At 42.3% G+C, this 21,888-nt stretch overlaps 3 protein-coding genes across 3 annotated transcripts; all 3 read left to right on the forward strand.

The window, feature by feature from the left end:
* Positions 1-862: 862 nt before the first annotated feature.
* LOC133141071 (chemerin-like receptor 1) lies at positions 863-10,294 on the forward strand. The gene is made up of 2 exons (XM_061261449.1): positions 863-997; positions 7,560-10,294. The coding sequence occupies exon 2, from the start codon at positions 7,568-7,570 to the stop codon at positions 8,546-8,548; it is 981 nt and encodes a 326-aa protein (XP_061117433.1). The 5' UTR covers positions 863-997; positions 7,560-7,567; the 3' UTR covers positions 8,549-10,294.
* cmklr1 (chemokine-like receptor 1) lies at positions 10,048-14,337 on the forward strand. The gene is made up of 2 exons (XM_061261448.1): positions 10,048-10,149; positions 11,760-14,337. Exon 2 carries the CDS (start codon positions 11,791-11,793, stop codon positions 12,826-12,828), a length of 1,038 nt encoding a protein of 345 aa, XP_061117432.1. The 5' UTR covers positions 10,048-10,149; positions 11,760-11,790; the 3' UTR covers positions 12,829-14,337.
* Positions 14,338-14,625: 288 nt separating this feature from the next.
* Positions 14,626-18,718, forward strand: LOC133139992 (chemerin-like receptor 1). The gene is made up of 2 exons (XM_061259484.1): positions 14,626-14,742; positions 17,655-18,718. Exons 1-2 carry the CDS (start codon positions 14,631-14,633, stop codon positions 18,716-18,718), a joined length of 1,176 nt encoding a protein of 391 aa, XP_061115468.1. The 5' UTR covers positions 14,626-14,630.
* Positions 18,719-21,888: the final 3,170 nt, after the last annotated feature.

A 21,888-nucleotide genomic window follows, 5' to 3' on the forward strand; every position in this document is an offset into this window, starting at 1 on the left:
CCTGGCTTTTTCGGCTTTTGCCAATCATTATCTGGTTAAACTCTGCCAGTTTAATCTTTACAAATCTGTTGTTATCTGTTTGCTTGTTTCTGACCTCTGCCTGCACTTTTTTGTGCACTTTGTTCCATTACATTAATTTTACACCCTTCCCTGGGCCAGTTCTTAGTAAAGCTTAATGTTATGTGATTACACATGGAGAATCAAGCTTCATCTGCTTAATGAAATATTCTTTTCATCTCTTAATGGGACCTTTTCCATACATTATTTGCATCGGTTCTAGTTATTTTCCCCTTCAAGCTGCTGAGTTTGAATATGAGACACGGGCATGGCATACCTGCATAACTGCTGCTGGATGTTTTTTTTTGTTTTTCACTATGCAAATTCTAGAGACTGTTGCGTTTGAAAATCCCAGGAGATCGGCAGAACTTTTCCGCAAACGAAAGTTCTAGCAGCATAAGTTTGAAAGGAAAATGTAAAGACTACTCAAAGCATAAATTCTGCACAGCCTTTGATAATGAAAGCTTCACATAGGTGCCAGACCTATGATTTCTAAGACATGTGCATGAAGTCTTTACCCGTCATCCAGTAGTAGTGAATGATGACTATGATTTAAAAAAAAAATGTTTTTGGTCGTGTAAGGTGTTATGTTTAATTAGTTTGTAGATTACATTAATGTTCAATGTTTAATTCGTTTCTAGCTTATATTGATCCAGTCCAGTATTAGACTGCTAAAATGCAGTGGTGTGTATTTATTTTGCGACAGCGTAATATTCACTCCTGCTGCCAAAATACTTCGCAAAAGAGTTGTTTGATCTGGCCCCCCTCATTTCCTGCTCTTCCACCAGGAGCAGAGAGGAGGAGGGGTCACTCCTCCGTTGAAGAACTCTGTCAAAATCTAAAAGGAAAGGACAGCGTACTGTGCCACTTTGAGTTGGTGTTTTTCTTTTTCTGTGGATTTCTGCACTGATTTGCGTTTTTTTCCTGCAGTTTTCTGACGGTAGGTCTCACTTTTCATGAATAAAAATAACTGCAGCTCTTTACTTTCACTTTCAAGGTGTAATGCATGTTAATGGTGCAGGGTTTCATGTTGTACTTATGATGTTTCCCTGAAGTTATTATCTTTGCTTCATACATGAAAATCAAACCGTGTGAAAGCATAGGTTTTTTTTTTTCAATCTATGTTCTCCATTTAACCCTTTTATTCATTGCATTCATTCATTTTTTCAGCCTGTAATCCCTAATCACAATGGTAACCTTTTCAGTTTCAGTACAACAATTTTGTTGATTGTAACTAGGGCTCATTGGTTGAAAATTGGTTCTAACTGCCACAGACAGGTTGATAGACTGTCCATTGCTTACTTAAGATTTCTCTGGAGGAATTATTATTGTTCTCTGTTTCGGCATTGTATACTTCTACAAAAGTACTTGTAAATAGAAATGCTTTTATCTACGGTTTGTATAGGCTCTCTCAAACATGATGAGCCAACTACTAAGTACAACTGTCTGTGATTTTTTTCACATGCTTAACAAAACTACGCCTGTTCCTTCCTTTGGAGGAATTCCAAGAAATCTCTCGTCGCGAATATTTCGCAATAGAGGGCATTTTCAGTGACCTCATTTTACATTGATGATATTGTCCTTAAATATAAAAGGGGATTTGTTCATGTGTTGTAACTTGGCTCCATTGTGTGTCTAAGCTTACAAACCACAGCTGCAATAATCACAGAAAATCTTTTCAGTGAGAATTTTTTTTTTTTTCACTTTCACTTGTTTTCGAGCTTCTGTAACTGTGTTTCAGTTATATTTGGAGTAATTTTGACAAATATAAAAAAAGAACCCACAAAATCCATGCCCATTGTAGATTCAAATTAATTTGCCTTTGACTCTGCCTTTCCTTATCCTATATATGGTTTGTGTTTTTTTTTTATTTTCCACATGTTTGACAAAATAATCAAGTCCAGATTGTTTTATTAATAATGATCTAATGTAAGAAATTGGCAGGCCCCTTCATGAATTCATGCAATTACTTTCTTTTTGAATTCCTTTTTGCCTTGTTCTCGATTTAGACATAGCACTCATTCTCAAGGTTTATAATTCAGGTCAGTGCGCATCCGGGTAGGTGTTGGATGCCACTGCGCCACTATACTGTGGTGAGTGCCCCTGCCTGTGCATGCACTGAACATCAATTAAAACGCTTCAAAGTCACTTTTTATTTCCAGGTGATTTTGTTACATCCATCCATCCATTATCTGAACCCGCTTATCCTGAACAGGGTCGCAGGGGGGCTGGAGCCTATCCCAGCATACATTGGGCGAAAGGCAGGAATACACCCTGGGCAGGTCGCCAGTCCATCGCAGGGCACACACACCATTCACTCACACACTCATACCTATGGGCAATTTAGACTCTCCAATCAGCCTAACCTGCATGTCTTTGGACTGTGGGAGGAAACCCGAGTACCCGGAGGAAACCCACGCGCACACGGGGAGAACATGCAAACTCCGCACAGAGAGGCCCCGGCCGACGGGGATTCGAACCCAGGACCTCCTTGCTGTGAGGCGGCAGTGCTACCCACTGCACCATCCGTGCCGCCTGATTTTGTTACAGTCAATGATAAAATATTTTATTTACCTTCCAGGATAAAATATTGTATTATTTGTTGTAAATATACAATTTCCACCATAATCCATCCATCCATCCATCCATCCATCATCACCCGCTTATCCGGAGTCGGGTCGCGGTGGCAGTAGGCAAAGCCGGGTATTCCAGGCGTCCCTCTCCCCAGCAACGCATTCTAGCTCCTCCTGGGGGATCCCGAGGCGTTCCCTGGCCAGGAGAGATATATAATCTCTCCAGTGGGCTCTGGGTCTCCCTTGGGGTCTCCACCCAGTTGGACGAGCCCGGAAAACCTCCAAAGTGAGGCGCCCGGGAGGCATCCTGATCAGATGCCCGAACCACCTCAATTGGCTCCTTTCGACGCGAAGGAGCAGCGGCTCTACTCCAAGCTCCCTCCGGATGTCCGAGCTCCTCACCCTATCTCTAAGGCTGAGCCCGGCCACCCGATCGACCAGTAGATCGGTTTCCGGCAGAGAACCATGGCCTCGGACTTGGAGGTGCTGACTCTCATCCCGGCCACTTCACACTCGGCTGCAAACCGCTCCAGTGCGTGCTGAAGGTCACGGTCCGATGAAGCCAGCAGAACCACATCATCCGCAAAAAGCAGAGATGCGATTCTGAGGTCACCAAACCGGACACTCTCCTCACCTCGGCTGCGCCTTGAGATCCTGTCCATGAATACCACAAACAGGACCGGTGACAAGGGGCAACCTTGGTGGAGTCCAACACCCACAGGAAACGTGCTTGACTTTGTGCCGAGAATGCGGACACAGCTCTCACTTTGGTTATACAGGGATTTGACCATAATAGGGACTGTGAAATTGTCAGCAACTGCGAGCTGCGTGCGAACCGCCCTGCAAATTCTGGCAAACTGGGACATCTGTTGCTACCTCCCATTACAACCTCTGTCGTGACCGTGAGTTTTTACAGTTCCGCATCGATGTTGCGTGCATGACTATCGTTCCTTCCGGTCTGCCTTTGATAGGCAATGCTGATATCTTGGTAAATCCAAAACTGAGACATGACAACTTGTTATCTCGACTTCATTCATGTGGCTCCCATATTGGAGTTGATGTCCAAACAGATAGGACCGGAGTTCCTGGTCAGCATGCAGTGTTCTTTAAAGGAAATAGTTGCTACCGTTGCATGTTTCTGTTCTCAAAAAATGTAGCACTCATGTTTGTCACTAAAAAGCAGGAGTACATTTCCATTAAGGTACTCAACAGCTAAGCAGAATTACTTCCCAATAAATTTGAGTTTTGTCTCCTAATAAAAGATGTCAAATAGCATGTCTTTTGACAATTTCATGGTGCTGAACAACAGCTTAGTTACTTTAACCCAATAGTCATGGTGTCAACTTTCCCATAAATCTCAGATTGGATTAGATCAAATTGACATAGGCGGCACGGATGGTGCAGTGGGTAGCACTGCTGCCTCACAGCAAGGAGGTCCTGGGTTTAAATCCCCGTCGGCAGGGGCCTCTCTGTGGAGTTTGCATGTTCTCCCCGTGTCTGTGTGGGTTTCCTCCGGGTACTCCGGGTTTCCTCCCACAGTCCAAAGACATGCAGGTCCGGCTGATTGGAGAGTCTAAATTGCCCGTAGGTATGAGTGTGTGAGTGAATGGTGCGTGTGCCCTGCGATGGACTGGCGACCTGTCCAGGATGTATTCCTGCCTTTCGCCCAATGTATGCTGAGATAGGCTCCAGCCCCCCTGCGACCCTGTTCAGGATAAGCGTGTTAGGATAATGAATGAATGAATGAATGAATGAATAAATTGACATAAATTAACCTAACCCTCCTTTCAGTATTTCAACGTGGCATCACTCAGTCAGCGTTTCAGACAGGTCAGAGAGACTCACCCTGCTGAGTTCCATCGGCTCGTTTCGTTTCCGTCTTTAGATATGTGGTTTATTAAGGTTTATCTTAGTGTCGTAATTTTCAATAAACTAGCTCTTCATTTTAATTTTAATTGCAGTGCTTGAAGTGGGCCAGAGCGGGACTTCTTCTGGTTGTTTAGATTTTAATCTCTTCTCATCTGCTTACCCTAGTTCAGGTGTGCACAGCTCCGGTCTGCGTACTGGTTTTTGTTCCAACCAGTTGCCTTGTTTTTAATGTGCTGACAGCTCTATAAATTACCCTGGTGCAAGCCTGTAAGCCGGAACTCATGCACATATCAGCTAAGCTACGATTAAGACCAGAAGTCAGCACAAATCCAGAAATGGATCGTGCCTTGTTGTGCACCCCTGCCCCCAGTTCTTGCACTTGTTTTTTCTGCTTCACGCTCTGCTGAGTTGAAACAAGGACATTGATCATTGGAACTGCTGGATTTTCTTACTTTCCCACCTGTACGTTTCAGGTCCTAAAATATTTCAGTGAAAATCCTTGGGCATCTTTCACCAGCATTGAAAGGCTTACATATTTCAAATACAAGTGTACATGGCTTTCCTCAACAAGCTATCACTAAAAATGATTTGCTCAAGTCATGTCATTTTTTGGCCATCGACTGAACATTAAGACCATTAATGTTGAGTGGTATGGCATGGTATGGCACTGATACTCAACCTTTTGGGCCCAAGGGCCACTTTTTAAAACTGCCGGTCTGTCAAGGGCCGGTGGACAAAGCAAAGTCTCTAGTTTATTACTGTTATGCTGTAAAATCATTACAATTATGTGATTATTTAAGATGCATAGGCCTACTTAACTTTCAAATAAAATAATGAACTAATACATGTGTTAAAAATGTCTTTATTTGCTGAAGCCATGTCAAAGATTCTTTGTTAGACATTGCCAGGTTAACTGGTGCCAGTGATTATTGGCAGCCTGGGACCTATATAAGTGCATATATTATAACAAGTTGTGCATTCAGTTTGCCAAATGTAATGAATTCAATGAAAAAGGAATGTAAGTGTCATTACAAATCACTAACATTACATGGACATGCATTGTTTCTTCCGGAAATAAGGCAGTCACATAACTATTTATGTATTTTAAGTATTATTCAATTGATACCCAATATACACATGTAAATGGACATATTTCAGGTTACCAAATCAAATCTCAAACCCCAAAAGATGAACGCATCAATGTGTCTCCTTGGTGAGAGAGCGGACAGCGTCTCTCCATGGTCAGTCTGCTGAAGACAGGCTTGTGAGAGGTCAGAGGTCAGAGGTCAGAGCCTCATCGATACCGAGCGTGCACCGCTGACCCCGACATTCCCCAATTTTGAATGTTTCAAACCCCCTCGTGAGATTCTCAATGAGACCAATTCCACTGTAGAAAATCCCGTCTCAATCACGGCCTCGCTGGCAGTGTGCAGCGTGGGAAAATGTAACATTCGCCCGTTGAGATCTGTTAGAAACAAGTCCAGGGCTTTACAAAACGCAGTTAGCTTTTTCGAACATAGCAAGTCCTCTTTGATGATGTCCCCGTCAACTGAAAGTTGAGCTGTGTCCGTATTATCGGTTGATTCGTCAACCGCAATTGACACGTATTCCACTGATTTTAAGGTCTTCCAGCAGAGCAGAAAAACAGTCCTCATACCAAAGTTCCACCCTTTGTACGGTGGAGTCAGATAGTTCTACCTGCTTCACATGATTGATGACCACATCTTTGCCCTTTTCCCCGGCATATAGCTCCTCAAGCATCGCCGACGTCCATTGCCTTACGAGCTCTCCATCCATAAATGGTTTCGTCTCTTCTAGCTAGCTCCCAGGTAACACGAAACAAGGCGGCTGTGGCTTTTTCCTGGGTAGTTGTCGCAGCCGATAAAATCATTGTGGTACTTGTGGTACCATCTTGTCAAGGCAGAGATCTTCTCTTTCCTGGCTGCCAGGAGGCAAAGAGCTGTGAAAGCTACCTTGCTTTGTTTCGTAGTGCAGCCTAATATTAGCAACCTTACAAACAGAAACTGACATTTGGCAAATTACACAACATTACATCATTACATTATTGGCATTTGGCAGACGCTCTTATCCAGACTTTTCTCAGTTTTTCGCAAGCCATAACCGCTAGCTACTAGGAGCAGCAGCAGTGCAGAGGTCGTGAGATACGGTCAGACGTCGGTCTAACTGACTGTATGATTATTGCGCTACTTGATAATTGGGCATCTCATAGTGAACACATATACATTAAAAAAAAAAGATAAATAAAATCCGGTGCATTGATTGGGGGGGGGTGGTGGAGGGCACTTAAAATAGTTTGAAGGGCCGGAAGTGGCCCGCGGGCCTCCTGTTGAGTGTCAGTGGCATATGGTATGTGCATTTAATGCTCTATTCAAACTTACAAGGGAATCATTCATATATGGACAAAAACCATCACTGCTATCTGGCAACCAAATGATCAAAAACTCGTCTCCGAGAGAAGGTGGACAATTCTGATTCTGAAGAGCTGGTGTTTCTGCAAATGTTTGTTTCCACCAATTTCCCTGGTTCAGTTAGCTAAGTAGGTGAATACAGCTGTGACTGTTTTAGATGAGACACAGTAACTGTTTCAAACAAGGACACAAAAAACAGCCATGGGCTGTTATTCACAAGTTTATAGAGTTTGCCTGAAGTGTCCGATCACATAGATGATTGCGCTGATTATATAATTAAGAACAGAAAGCTGGAGTTGACATTAGACTGACCTTCCTTGCCCAGTCCCACTCATTATATCTGTGGAACGAGCTCATTGTTGCAGGGCTTTGATGCCTGTACTGCAGTATGCAAGAACTTTGCCTTTGACTTTGATTCTGAAGGCATGAGACAAATCCTTTGCTAAAAATGCTGAATTTTATATTTGGTAAACACAGCATGGCCCTGATGTCTTTTGTATCTAGGAAAACATTTTTTTTAAATAAAGAAATTGTATGAGCAACTTCAATCTGTCTCTTAAAATACCAACCATTTGCCTGCTTAAATGTGGATTTTAATTATGTTTCTTTTGGGGTTTTTTTTCCCCCACAGGAAAAGAAATGGCGCTGAATAATAGCATGGATGAATTTGATTACGACTACGAAGATCCCCGCGAATCTGTGAATATAGATGAGGAGAAAGCTGCGAGAACAGCACTTATGAAATACATGTACGTGATCGTGTACTCCCTGGTCATATTGCTGGGGCTTCCTCTCCACACGTTCGTGATCTACAGGATCGGCAAGATGCCGAAGACCGCCGTGTCCATCTTGTTCCTCGGGCTGTCCGTCACGGACCTGGTGGTCATCCTTTCCCTGCCTCTTCACATCATCTCCGCCTGGGAGGGCTTCACCTGGCAGCTCCCGGGGGCCCTGTGCACCGCCTGCTCGTACGTGATGTTCCTGAACATGCACGCCACCGCTCTGCTGTTGGCGTCCCTGAGCGTGGTGCGGTCCTGCCGGGCGTTCCACCGCTGCTGGACGCCCATGGTGTCCCAAATCGTGGTGGCGGTGGCCGCGATCGCCGCCGCCTTCTTGAGCTTCTCCACGCTCCTGTACAGACGTGCCAAGTCCACGCCCCGAGGGACGGTTTGCAGTGACGCCTACCCGGACCGGGCCCGCGAAGTGGCGGTAGCGGTCTTCCGTTTCCTGGCCGCGTGGCTGTGTCCCTGTTGTGTGGCGTTCGTCAGCTCTTGCCTTGTGTCCCTGACCAAAAATGTCAACCGGATCAAGGGCACCAAAGGCTATGCTATCACCAGAATCATGATGGTAGCATATTTTCTGTGCTGGCTGCCCTATCACCTCTTTATGTTAATCCGCCTTCATCCTACAGACGACCTCCCCGAGAATATTCTCCCAGTTGCGCTACCCGTCAGCACTGCACTGTCATTCTTAAACAGCTGCATGAATCCCATAATATACATGTTCAAAGGCGGCATTAAAATGTCCTGGCTGCAGAATGCCTTTCAAAACGAAGAGGCGGACCGAGAAGCAACTTCAGAACAGAAAGAAAAGCTAACACTTCATGACACAAGCAGATAGAGGCAGGCAGTAGTCCAAATGCAGCAAACAGTAAAACAGGGAACAGCAAGTGTGTAATCCAACAATCAGTTGGAAGTCTAAAACCAGGTAGTATGTCGTAAAACAGGGCAGAGGAACAGAATCCACAATCCAACAAACAGAATCCAAATAGTCAGGCAGAGGTTGAATAACAGCTGATCCAGAAACAAACAGAGTAGAATACAGACAGGTAAACGGACGGGAAACGGATGCAACAAACAGGTGCGAACGCAAGGGAACAGATAACGAGACACAGGTGAAAAGAACAAATTAATGAATAAATGAACTGGGACATAAGGCAGGACAACAAAGCAGAACACAGAAAATGCTAAGACTGGGGAGCGCAGAGTAAAAACAAAGAGGACATGCAGAACAAGGAAAAACAATGGAAAACGGACACGGACGTGACAGACCAGTATAGAGGAGGCTCACTCATTACAAAATACAAAAAGGAGAGACTCTGAGGAAGATGATTCATGAACAATCAATCTGTTATGTATTTACCCCCCCCCCTCAATGTTTCATATTCTGTATCATGTCACAGTAAAAAAAAAAATGTACAGTGCATTCATTCAACTATGGTTGAAAGTTGTTGAAAAAGGAAAGGAAAAAGGATTTTTTATTTTCAACAAAAACTCTCTGATTACTCATTCATTCATAAAATAGCAAACACAAGATGATCCTAGTTAAATACAAAAAGAAAGTGTTTCTATAATATCATATTTAACTGTGAAATTGACAACCAGGACTGTTAACAAAGGGAAGGGTCTGGGATTGTGAACTTACTGACATTTTCACTGACAAGTCATATAAAACAATACAATACAATACAATAAATGTCATATACTGTACATAGTAGATAAGGATATATTCCTCTGCTTTTGCATGTTAAATCGCTTGAGTGGTCTAATCTGGATGTCCTGCATGCAATAGGCCATAGAGTAACTGAACCATGGCTTGCAAAATGCCAGGCTAATGGCCCTTCATTTTACAGTGATAATGCAAATATTGCATGTTTTAATCACAACATCCACCAACTGTAAGTCAGTTTTAACTGTGCATACATTACATGACATTACATTATTGCCATTTGGCAGACGCTCTTATCCAGAGCGACGTACAGTTGATTAGACTAAGCAGGAGACAATCCTCCCCTGGAGCAATGCAGGGTTAAGGGCCTTGCTCAAGGGCCCAACGGCTGTGCGGATCTTATAGTGGCTACGCCGGGATTAGAACCACCGACCTTGTGTGTCCCAATCATTTACCTTAACCACTACGCTACAGGCCGCCCCGGTAGAATAATATGGGGGAAAAGCACTCTTGATACTTTTAAATGTGCTCAGCAGCCATAACACTTATAAGACACAGGGGGGAGTACAGCCACCATGACAAATAATACACTAGTCACGGTGTTTAAGATGGATTTAGGGAAGGGACACTTGTTTCAATGAAACCATCCAATAACATCTGCCGGCTCATACAAAAAAAACAGAAGTGAGCACTGGGTGGTATATAAATAATGCAGGTTTTGTACAGCATGTCAACATGTTTTCCCAGACTCACATCTGCATTCAATCATAAAGGTAAGATTTAAAGTGTTGCTGGTTTTTTATTTTGGGAAGTTTCACAGTGTGTCGCTTTTATTGTTATTTTGTAATGCCTATATAAACAGCCATTAATATTGATTACAGCTGAATGAGGTGAAAATAAATGAATCATTTATGGGTATTTTCTCGCATCTCTTTAAACCAATTATCAAGTAAGTGACTATCAAGTTATTTAGGGCCAGTTTCACAGACGAATGAGGCTCGTCCCAGACTAAACTCAAAATATTGAATGAAGATTTTCTATACATTTAAGTCCAGGACTAAAGTGTTTCTGCTCTTAAAGGTAGAATTTTGAAAATACTGTTTGAATTTCTTGTTTGACTTGAAAGCATTAGAGAAAGTGAGCTCAGTCACACATAGTACTGAGAGGATTGAGAGCAGGAATCCTGCTCTACCCGTAAATATCTGAATTAATAAGTGGAATGAAGAAGCAGTACACCAATTTGGTGGTGCAAAAAAAAAAAAAAAGGATCACCACAGCAGACATAATTATATCAGATTCTACCCAGATAACAGTATTTGGTTCACAGAACAGTGGATGTTGTCACTAAGATCCTTGTGGACATAGTGTTAGAATGTTATTCAGTCTTCTCAGTTTAAAAATAATTCAAATTCTTGTGTAATTTATATCGGGAAAATTAGAAATCTGTCATTTCAATATTTACATTCAGGTCGTTCATTTACATGTAATGATGGACATTCTCCATGATTATTTTTCCATGGTCAAATGATACATACCATCAGGAGATTTGACTAGCAACATGTCCAGATTATTTTTCTTTCTGTGACGTGTACTTTTTTAGAAGGATAATACACATTGGTTCATTGGTATGATGTGGATCGGGTTAAGTTCTACTAGATACATTCCAATTTTTTTATTTCATCTTGAGCTGAATCCCCCTCTGAATCCCTGAATCCCTTTTGGGCAAATATAGAACAATTCCAATTCAGTATATTCCTTCAATCCTGGCAGAGCAACTCAGTTCAGTTTCCTTAAATCAGTCAGCTTTCACCAACTTTACTTGAAGAAAATCACCATTGCACAGTTATACTGGGGCTTCATTAATAGATAATGTTCAGTAAGGCACATTCATAGTTCAAGAATATTCACGCTTTGACAGCGATCCTTGTACAAAGACCCCTTTGAGAACAGAACCATATTCACGTATACGCAAGCTTTCAAAACCATAAGCAAGGCAAGGGAAGTTATTTTCAAGTGCGTTAATGTAAAAAATATTAAAAGTGCATTTATTTAAGAGAAGAGGCATAGATGCTTTGATATTACATTAGATCCTTCTTCAATTTATAAAAATGAGGAAATAACACAGGAAATATCTACACGATCATGAAATTGAACTGTGAAAGGAGTGAATCATCCCTATGGAAGTGCAGAAATTATATACAGGAATGAGTCATCATTATTAGCGATCGAGAATCTCTGGATTTATCTCTGGAAAAAATTGCTTTAATTGCTCTACCCCATGCTAACTCTGTTTGTGATTTTACAGCATGGGCACTTATTTTCTATCTTTCATTGGTGAAGGCAGGACAGTAATGCTCCTACAATGTATTTTCTTTTCTTACAGGATACACGGGCAGAATAACTTCACAGCCACAATGGACTCAGTTGCGTTTCCTGATTATTACGATTATGATTACGAGAATTACACCTACATGAACACTACTGTAGTGGAAGAGATTGAGGTTCATGGAAACAAGTCCTGTTTGAAAGAGGGATCATGTATAATCCTCCTTGTGGTGGACATTATGATCTTTGTGCTGGGCGTTTTTGGGAATGGAGTTGTCATCTGGATCTCGGGTCTGAAGATGAAGAAATCGGTCAACACCACCTGGTACCTCAGCCTGGCGGTCTCCGACTTCGTATTCTGCGCCTGCCTCCCACTCAACATCGTCTACCTGGTCACGTCCGACTGGGTGTTCGGGCTGTTCATGTGCAAGTTCACCTCCTTCGTCATGTTCCTCAACATGTTCAGCAGCATCTTCCTCCTGGTCCTCATCAGCGTGGACCGCTGCGTGTCCGTGGTCTTCCCCGTCTGGTCGCAGAACCACCGCACGGTGCGGTCGGCGTCGGTGCTGGTCGTGCTGGCCTGGGTGTTCTCCGTCGTCCTCAGCACGCCTGCGGCTGTGTTCCGTCGCGAGGGGAATCACGGCGAGAAGATCATTTGTTTCACCGATTATACGCACTTCCGACCGACTGTCATTTTCAGTCGTTTTGTCTGCGGTTTTTTGATTCCTTTCTCAGTGATCACCTTCTGCTACACCGTCATTTTCCTGAAGCTTCAGAGCAACCGCATGGCCAAGTCCTCCAAACCGTTTAAGGTCATGTCCGCCCTCATAGTGACTTTCTTCATCTGCTGGCTCCCCTTCCACACCTTCAGTCTGCTGGAATTGAACCACCACAGACACAACCTCGAGGCAATAATGATCGGACTGCAGGTGGGCAGCACCCTCGCCTTCGCCAACAGTTGTTTAAATCCAATTCTCTACGTGTTCATGGGCAACGATTTTAAACGGAAGTTCAAGAACTGCGTGTTTTCGAAAATTGAGAACGCGATTGCGGACGAAGGCCGGACGACCTCCCGTTATCTCTCGCGATCTAGTTCCCTGGATACCAGAGCTTCCACCCACATCTGAAGCGTCGCTGAATTTTCCTCTTTTCTGCAGTGGAGCCCACAGAGCGTGCATCTTGCTGACACCACTAAACACTAGATCACAAATAAGTCTTATGCATTTCACCCCGTGGTAGAAATGTCACATAACAAATTTTTTTCTAATTGAATGTCTGAACTGAAAATGCACTTTTTTCTTGAACAGGAAAAAAAAAAAACGGAAATGATTCACTTCTTCTTTTCTTTCAAATTAACAGTGCAGTCCATAACAATTTCTGTTATTTTGCCCCTGCACTCCTGCATTGGATTTTAAATGAAACAATGAATGAATAAGGTTAAAGTGCAGACTGTCACCTTGAATTTGATGGTATTTACTTACTGGTTAATTTGTGTAGCAATTACATTCCTTCTTACACAAAGTCCTAAAGTAGTTGAACAGTTGGCTTCTCAGCTTTTTCAGATTAGTCCGATGTATTCAACTGTTTCCTTAGTGCAGGTATAAGAAAGCTTTGAGTATCTAGTCTTAATTCTAGGCTGCTTGGAGAAGGAAAGAGAGCTGTGGTGTAGGTTTGGGATAATTGGATTGATAAAGGCATTTAATCGAACCTGAGCAGATAAGATGTTTCTGTATACTTCTAGCAGCAGTTACATTATCAATAAAGGCAAGTGAGCCAACTGTAATGCCCTCACTACCATGTTTCACGGATGTTACATTACATTACATTACATTATTGGCATTTGGCAGACGCTCTTATCCAGAGCGACGTACAACAAAGTGCATATCCATAACCAGGGATAAGTTCGCTGAAAGACCCTAGAGGGAAGTACAATTTCAACTGCTACCTGTACAACAAAGATAAGGACAAGGGCCATTTTTTTTTTTTTTTTTTTTTTTTTTTGAACAAACAAACAAACAAACAGAGCAAAAGTGACCAAAGTTAACTATCCAAACACTGCTTACCTAGCCAACTAAAACATGTGGGGGTGCTTTGGTTCTTTTGGACGTTCCCTTTGCCCTCCACACTTTGCTCTTGCCATCACTCTGGTTTTTCCAGAACTTGACAGACTCTTTTAGTTACTACTTAGCAAACTGTAACCTGTCCATCCTTTCTCACAGTGGTTTGGGTTTGCATCTTGCAGTGTAACCTCGAATGTTTCTTCACCGTGGTGAGAATTCTTCGGTCATCAACTGCCGAGGTCTTCCTTGGCTGAGCAGCCCCTTTGCAATTTCTGAGCACACCAGTGCTCTCGTTCTTACTAATGATGATGTTCCAAACAATTTATTTTGGTCTATGTGTCTGTTTTTTTTTTTTTTTTCTTACTTCCAATTTCCCATCAATCGTATTGATTGTTTCATTTAAAATCCAGTGTGCTGGAGTACAGAGCCAGATGAACAGAAACTGTACCACTGTCCAAATACGTACGGACTGCACTGAATGTTCTGTGGTGCCTTGCACAGTAATGATATTTTCATGTTTGTAATATGAATGTTTATACTGTATGCTGTAAAATAATAAAAACACAAATATTGGTATTTGTCATGGAATGTTACATTGCTTCATACGGTGCTTACATCAGGTGGAGGAACATGGATGTACAGTATATATTTTGCAACCATACCCTTGTTGTGAGTTAATGTCTCCCACTGATCTACAGTATTAATGGGTCCTCTGCACACATACAGAAGTTACAAATGAGTAGGTCTAGATACTCATTAAACATTAAGCTGTCATGTGACTGCTTTTGGTTGTCACATCCCAGTGTTGCACACAAAACAAATTATACTGTATGTAGATCAACATACACTGTTGCACTTCCTGTAGAGTCATGCACAAAAACGGAACTGCTGAGAAGCTCTGTGGTACAGGCATTAAGAAGTGCATCACACTGAGCCCTGCAAGAAAAGCCATCTGCCAATATCTGTTTCCCTCATCTCTTGGTAAGTTTGCGTTTTCTTTTTTATTATAAACACTTAAAACCCACTTCGCATCATGGGCTAGGTTTATTTTATACGGTTAAAAACAAAGTGAGATTAGAATCTGGTGAAATTTGTATAGTTTCATAATGAAGAAAGCAGATCCATCTATCTGTCTATCTTACATTTTACATTTTAGTCATTTGGCAGACGCTTTTAATCCAAAGCTACTTACAAGTGCATAGGTTCTTCCACAAGTCAAAGCATCACATCCATGACTAGGAAAATACACATGAAATGCTGTTCTAAACATATAGTCATCATAAGTGCAAATTATTATTATTATTATTTTTTTTATTTTTTTTGGGGGGTTAGACAAGAGGCATAGGGATATCAAAAAGGGGGGCAGGGGAAATCAGGAGGGAGGACTAAGGTAGAGTTCTTAGTTATAAATCAAGCCCCACATCCAGTTTTTGCATTAAAAGCAGAACAAAATACTGTCACAGTTTTAGGTTTGGATGATTTTACATGCAAAAACATGTAACATAGATCAAAAAATATTTTCGATTTTCATGATAATTGATTAATTAAAATATATGTTCTCATTGCACTTCAGAGAGGTCCTGTCCATGGAGGTGCTTGCCTCCAGCTCACAGCTGCACCCAGCACTCTCAGGGTCCCTCACTATGCCATTAGAGCATTATAGATGGGAATGCGTAGTGGCAGGAAGAAAAACAAAGTGTAACACGAGTGCTCAGCGTTATTCCAGAAAGCAGGGGCTTGAGACATTGGTAGAGATGTCCAGACATAAAGTACCCGGCAAGGTTACAGAGCGAATGCTCTCAGGTCTGCTGCCACAGCAGAAACACTAATTCCATTTCCTATATGAGAATAAGCACATTCGCTAGAGTACAGATAACACGCTTCAACTGCAGCGGGGCTTCTGTAGGCAGACAGCAGCCTTGCTTTACATCGTGGCATTTTGTTTATGCTGGGACATATTTCAGTGTGTCTGCGCTGGGTGCCTTAAAGGTACAATAGATAAGATTTTTTGTGCTTACACACAATGGCCACAATGGCATTTCAACATCAGCGCGCTTACGAAGAAAGGGGAGGGATAAACAGTGTTGCGGTTTGAAGGTGTTTATCACTGCTGTTCCTCTCTTGACCATTGGAAGTCCAAAATGACCTATTGTACCTTTAAAGACTGGGCAGTATTATTCTCCCATTATATTCAGAGCAGTACGCATTTGCAAAAGTTTGTAAAAGTCATACAGTTCTATGTTGATTTGTGTGCTTTACTAAATGACACATACACGCACTGAGCACTTCATTAGGTATTTATTAGACTTTTTTTGGCTTATTGATCTTACATTTACATTTTACATTTTAGTCATTTAGCAGATGCTTTCATTCCAAAGCGATTTACAAGTGCATAGGTTCTTTAACCATCTTCAACCATCCATAAATAGTGGCACGCATGAAGAGCTGTTCTAAACCAAAAAGTGCAATTTTGTTATTCATTTTTTTCTTCTGCTGTAGCCTATCCACTTAAGAGGTTTGACGCGTTGTGTGTTCAGAGACGCTCTTCTGCGTACCACTGTTGTAACGTGTGGTTATTTACCAGTCTGGCCATTCTCCTCTGACCTCTCTCATTAACAATGTGCTTTTGCACACAGAACTACTCAAACCACACTGTCTGGCACCAATAATTATTCCCAGTCAAAGTCACTTTGGTCGCATTTCTTCCCCATTCTGACATTTGGTCTGAAAAACAGCTGAAACAGCATGCCTGCCACATGACTAATCAGCTGGTGTACAGGTCTAATAAAGCGCTCACTGAGTGTATACAGTAGAACACATTTATTTTTACAGCACCTTTTATATATACTCAAAATTTGTACAACAAAACAACAAATAAATAACATACAAGAAACACTGTATATGAAGTACACAGGAAATACATATCACATTATATTAATGGCATTTGGCAGACGCTCTTATCCAGAGCAACGTACAGTTGAGTATACTAAGCAGGAGACAATCCTCCCCTGGAGCAATGCAGGGTTAGAGGCCTTGCTCAATGACTACACCGACCTTTGCATGTCCCAGTCATGTACCTTAACCACTACGCTACAGGCCACCCTGTATATGCACTTACCAATCACCTTGTTAGGAACATTATTACTTTATTACACCTGCTTATTCATGGGATTATCTAATCAGCCAATCGTGTGGCAGCAGTGCAATGCATACAATCATGCAGATACAGGTCAGGAGCTTCAACCACCAGAATGCGGAAGAAATGCGATCTAATTGACTTTGACCATGGAATGATTGTTGGTGGTGGTTTAAGTATTTCAGAAACTGCTGATCTCCTGGGATTTTCCTGCAAAGTTTGCGAAGAATGGTGCAAAAAACAAAACAAAATCCAGTGAGCAGCAGTTGTGCAGACCGAAACGCAAATAACCACACACAACAGTGGAATGCAGAAGAGCATCTCTGAACACACAATGCATCATAACTCTAAGTGGATAGGCTACAGCAGTAGAAGTCTAAAAAAATAAGTCTTATAAATACCTACATAAAGTGCTCACTGAGTGTATAATCCTTACTTTTTCTTTTTAGATATAAGGCCCTTAATTTTATATTGAGATCATGATAATTATGTAAGTCTGATATGTCACTATATGTATAGGGGCCATAATCACAAAATAAATGTGTTCTATATGATCCATTTCGTAAAAAACATACTAAGCAACATCCGTATATGATTGCTTAGTACGTTAGCCACACCTTCTGATACCAAAACATTTGGGAAATTCTTTAAAAATGTAAAAAAAAACAAAAAAACATTCTGAAGTTTGTGAATTCATGAAAAGTGAAACTTGAAGTGAAACTATGATCTGATTTCACTCTCTTTATTTTAATTATAGACTGCAGGAAAAGGATTATGGATTTTGATTATGATTATGAACATACCCCTGCAACGGAAAAGTATGGACTAAACAATAACACGACAACAGAGACGTTTAAAGTACAGAATGTGATTTTCTCTGTGTTCAACACCGTCATCTTTGTGCTGGGCGTTTTTGGGAACGGTGTAGTCATCTGGATCTCGGGTCTGAAGATGAAGAAATCGGTCAACGCCACCTGGTACCTCAGCCTGGCGGTCTCCGACTTCGTATTCTGCGCCTGCCTCCCACTCAACATCGTCTACCTGGTCACGTCCGACTGGGTGTTCGGGCGAGGGATGTGCAAGTTCGCCTCCTTCGTCATGTTCCTCAACATGTTCAGCAGCATCTTCCTCCTGGTCCTCATCAGCGTGGACCGCTGCGTGTCCGTGGTCTTCCCCGTCTGGTCGCAGAACCACCGCACGGTGCGGTCAGCGTCGGTGCTGGTCGCGCTGGCCTGGATCGTCTCCACCCTCCTCAGCATTCCCTCGCTCGTTTACCGTGACCTACTCATCACCGAGAAAAGAACGATGTGCTACAACAACTACCCCAACCACACAAACACGGCACATCACCGGGCTACGTCAGTGAGTCGCTTTGTCTTTGGATTTGTGATCCCGTTTCTGATCATCACCATCTGCTACGTCGTCATCATTCAGAAGCTGAGGGGAAATCGGAGGACCAAATCCTCCAAACCGCTCAAAGTCATGTCTGTCCTGATAGCAACTTTCTTGATTTGCTGGTTGCCCTACCACGTCGTTATCCTGCTCGAACTCGACCATACAAAACATGGCACTGCCCTCACGACTGGGATGGAAGCTGCCGTGATTTTTGCCAACGCAAATAGTTTCCTGAATCCTTTTTTGTATGCGTTTATGGGAAAAGACTTCAAGAAAATGTATCGAAATTGTATTCTGTCCAAGATTGAAAATGCAATGAGTGATGACGCCCACACCTCGAGTCGGTTAAACACTCTGGAGAGCAGAGTTTCTATTCACATTCGAGGCGATATGTCCACAGAGGTAAATTTTGTCCGTGTTTTATAAAGCATTCTGAAGCCAATGCAACTAAAATGTCATATAATTCTACCATGATATTTATGATATTTCAAAATTCTGATATGTGGTGTGAGCGACATGCTCCTCTACGACAACGACAAATGAGAGGTGTGCAGTTTTTTAAATCTTTGATGTGCTGTTTCATTTTTGTATTTCTGTTGTTTTATTCATTCTGAATATATTATTGGAAATGTGCGATGTAGCTATCCCGTACTTTTTACTCTGAGGGACAATAAAGCCTCAGTCTGTTAGCTATGATATGCTTGGCTTTTATTCGCCAATTTTATTAGTCAGTCACCGTGGAAGTACTGCTTGCCTGATACATGAGGACCAAGTCATTCGTGTAATGCACTGTGCGTTGTAAAAGGCCACAGATTATAAAATATCAATAAAGAGAAGCATGAAAAATTCATTTCCTTATTACCATTGTTAATGTGATATCCTCGCACACAGTGATTATTGAGCATGGGTGCGCACATCTATTCTGTTCCAACTTATTATTCTGGCCGAATTTGCATAAAACAAGTTGCATACAGTATTTCCAAAAGTTATTCAGTCCGGTATCGACCACTGTAAAACATTTTCACCATGGCAACATACGGTCTGCAGCTGCAGCTTGTGATGTTTTCAAAACATTTTGTGATTAACGATCAGGCAAATAAAACAACTGACAAACCGATCAGTCCTCATTGTTCACCTGTTGGGGGCGGCCTGAAGCGTAGTGGTTAAGGTATGTGACTGGGGCCCACAAGGTTGGCGGTTCGATCTGGTGCAGCCACAATAATAAGATCCGCACAGCCGTTGGGCCCTTGAGCAAGGCCCTTAACCCCGCATTGCTCCAGGGGAGGATTGTCTCCTGCTTAGTCTAATCAACTGTACTGTACTGTACTCGCTCTGGATAAGAGTGTCTGCCAAATGCCATTAATGTAATGAATATAGTCTATCATATATCAGCATGAGATCAATATGCAATTACAGATGTTGCTTCTAATCTTACAGTCTGAAAGATTCCAGGCACTTACTGTATGTCTCCGCTGATCATGTACAGGCAAAAATGGCCATATTTCAGAAACTTTCTAATTTAAGTACAAAGTTAATAACAGTTGGCATTTATATAGCGCCTCCATCCAAAGTGCTGTGCAATTGATGCTTCTCATTCACCCATTCATACACCAACGCAAAGGCACCAACTCGTCAGGAGCATTTTTTGGGGGTTAGGTGTCTTCAGGGACACTTCAACACACCCAGGACGGGATCGAACTGGCAACCCTCCGACTGCCAGACAACTGCTGTTACCGCCTGAGACAATGTCACCTTTAAAAGGGAAATCCTTCCTTCAGAGAACTGACTTTACAGAAGCTTATGTTTTGCTCAAAAAGCAAGATATGGGGCTGTTGCAGCTCTACCTGGCCTATACAATATTGGGTATGGTGATTCCCAAGGAGGGAGGGAGCATTCCTGCCACAAGCATATTCCCTGTGTCACTGCATAGCAACAGCTCATCAGCCAATGAGGTTCCTGCAAAGCAGTCCGATTTGGATTCAGTTCAATCATTAGTACTCCCATAGACAACTTCGGCAGGAGTGAACACTACACACATGCATACAGCACGCATTCACACCATGACTAATGCAGGCGCAGTCTGCTGAGGTAAAATAGGAAGCATAGTCTGTTTAATTCAGTGCCATGCTTATGACATTCAGCACATACAGGGTCATTTTTCCACGGCCCGGAGCGCAAGCCTGACCGTGAGCACACGCCCGGAGGACTCCCGCCTCCACCTCCAATGAGCTATTCCACCACAAACTGGGAATTACGCTTCCTAATATCAGTGTGAAATTATTATCGTGAAACTGCTTTCCACCTTTTCCCTCCTCTTCTGCTGACTGCTTCTGTGATTAATTTGATTAATCCCCTCTAAAATAAATGACAACGTCAGCCAAAGCCCGCCCCATCCAATGTCCTTTTACTGACACTAAAGAGATGGGTTAGGGTTAGGGTTAGGGTTAGGGTGGCGGAACTGGACGCAGTAGCCTGTAAGTGCAGTGTGGTGAACATTAGCATACTGTATTTCATTGAAGTGGAAACCCAGTGTTCAATTTGCTGTCCAGTTTATTCATATATTTATTAATTTAGTTATATTTTTATTTTATTTTTTACTGCTTCAACACAATATCTCGACACAGAAATACTCGGGCGAACTGCCACAACCTTAGTCTCTGGCGTATAATTAGTCTTAGACTCCATGTTACTCCAGCGACTGGAGGCACGGAGAAACATATTTCAGTCCAGTTTCTGAGGCATTGTTTAAAACTCACGCTTTACTGTCTTGCTGTCAATCTGGTGACATCACAGATAGTGACATCACAGACGGTGACATCACACCCGGCACATTCCGAGACACTTTGAGGAGAGGACAGAATGAAACAGAGCGTAAATGAGAGAGGCTTTTATGGCACAGAATGGGGATGGAAGGGGACTCGTGAAGCATTAGTGTCATCGCCAGCAGTTGTGTTGACAGACCATTTGCCCGTCTGCAATAAAAAATGCTTTGTAGCATCGAAAGCACTTTAAAATAAATTTCAGCCCTAACATGCAATCCAGTCGAATAGCGAATATTGCATAAAATTTCAATAGTGACAATACATTGTTGCTCATTTGGATTTCATTGACATTTATTTGACAGGCCTGGGATACGACACCACAGTGGGGCTGCAGGATCATTTGCAGCTGTGGTCCTTGAACAGGCATGAAAAATCTCGTCAGAGTGCTGTCTTTACTCCTTTACTCTGCAAGTATTTCTGCATCATAAGTCTGTTTCTAAATAAAAGCGAAGAAATGTGTCTTTTACAAAAGTTCCCTCCAGTTAAATGCATCCCAGATACATAACTCTCGTAAGAATGGACTGCGTACCATGCTGTACATTAATCAGATCGTGAAGTATGATTCACGAGCCCATTGCATTGCTGCCCACGCATGTCTTTTTCAGCAGCCATTTTAATATTAATCATCGCTGAAATCGCGCTTACTCCTCCGAAGGCAGCAGAACCGAGCCTGGGTCAAGTCGGGTCTGTTTTCACATTTTCAAGAACTATCGTTTTTTCAGGAAATACGAACTACGAATAAAAACAGGATGTGGCCCCCCAGTTTACCGACTA

This window comes from Conger conger, chromosome 11 (genome assembly GCF_963514075.1).
Source record: "Conger conger chromosome 11, fConCon1.1, whole genome shotgun sequence".
Taxonomy (NCBI): domain Eukaryota; kingdom Metazoa; phylum Chordata; class Actinopteri; order Anguilliformes; family Congridae; genus Conger; species Conger conger.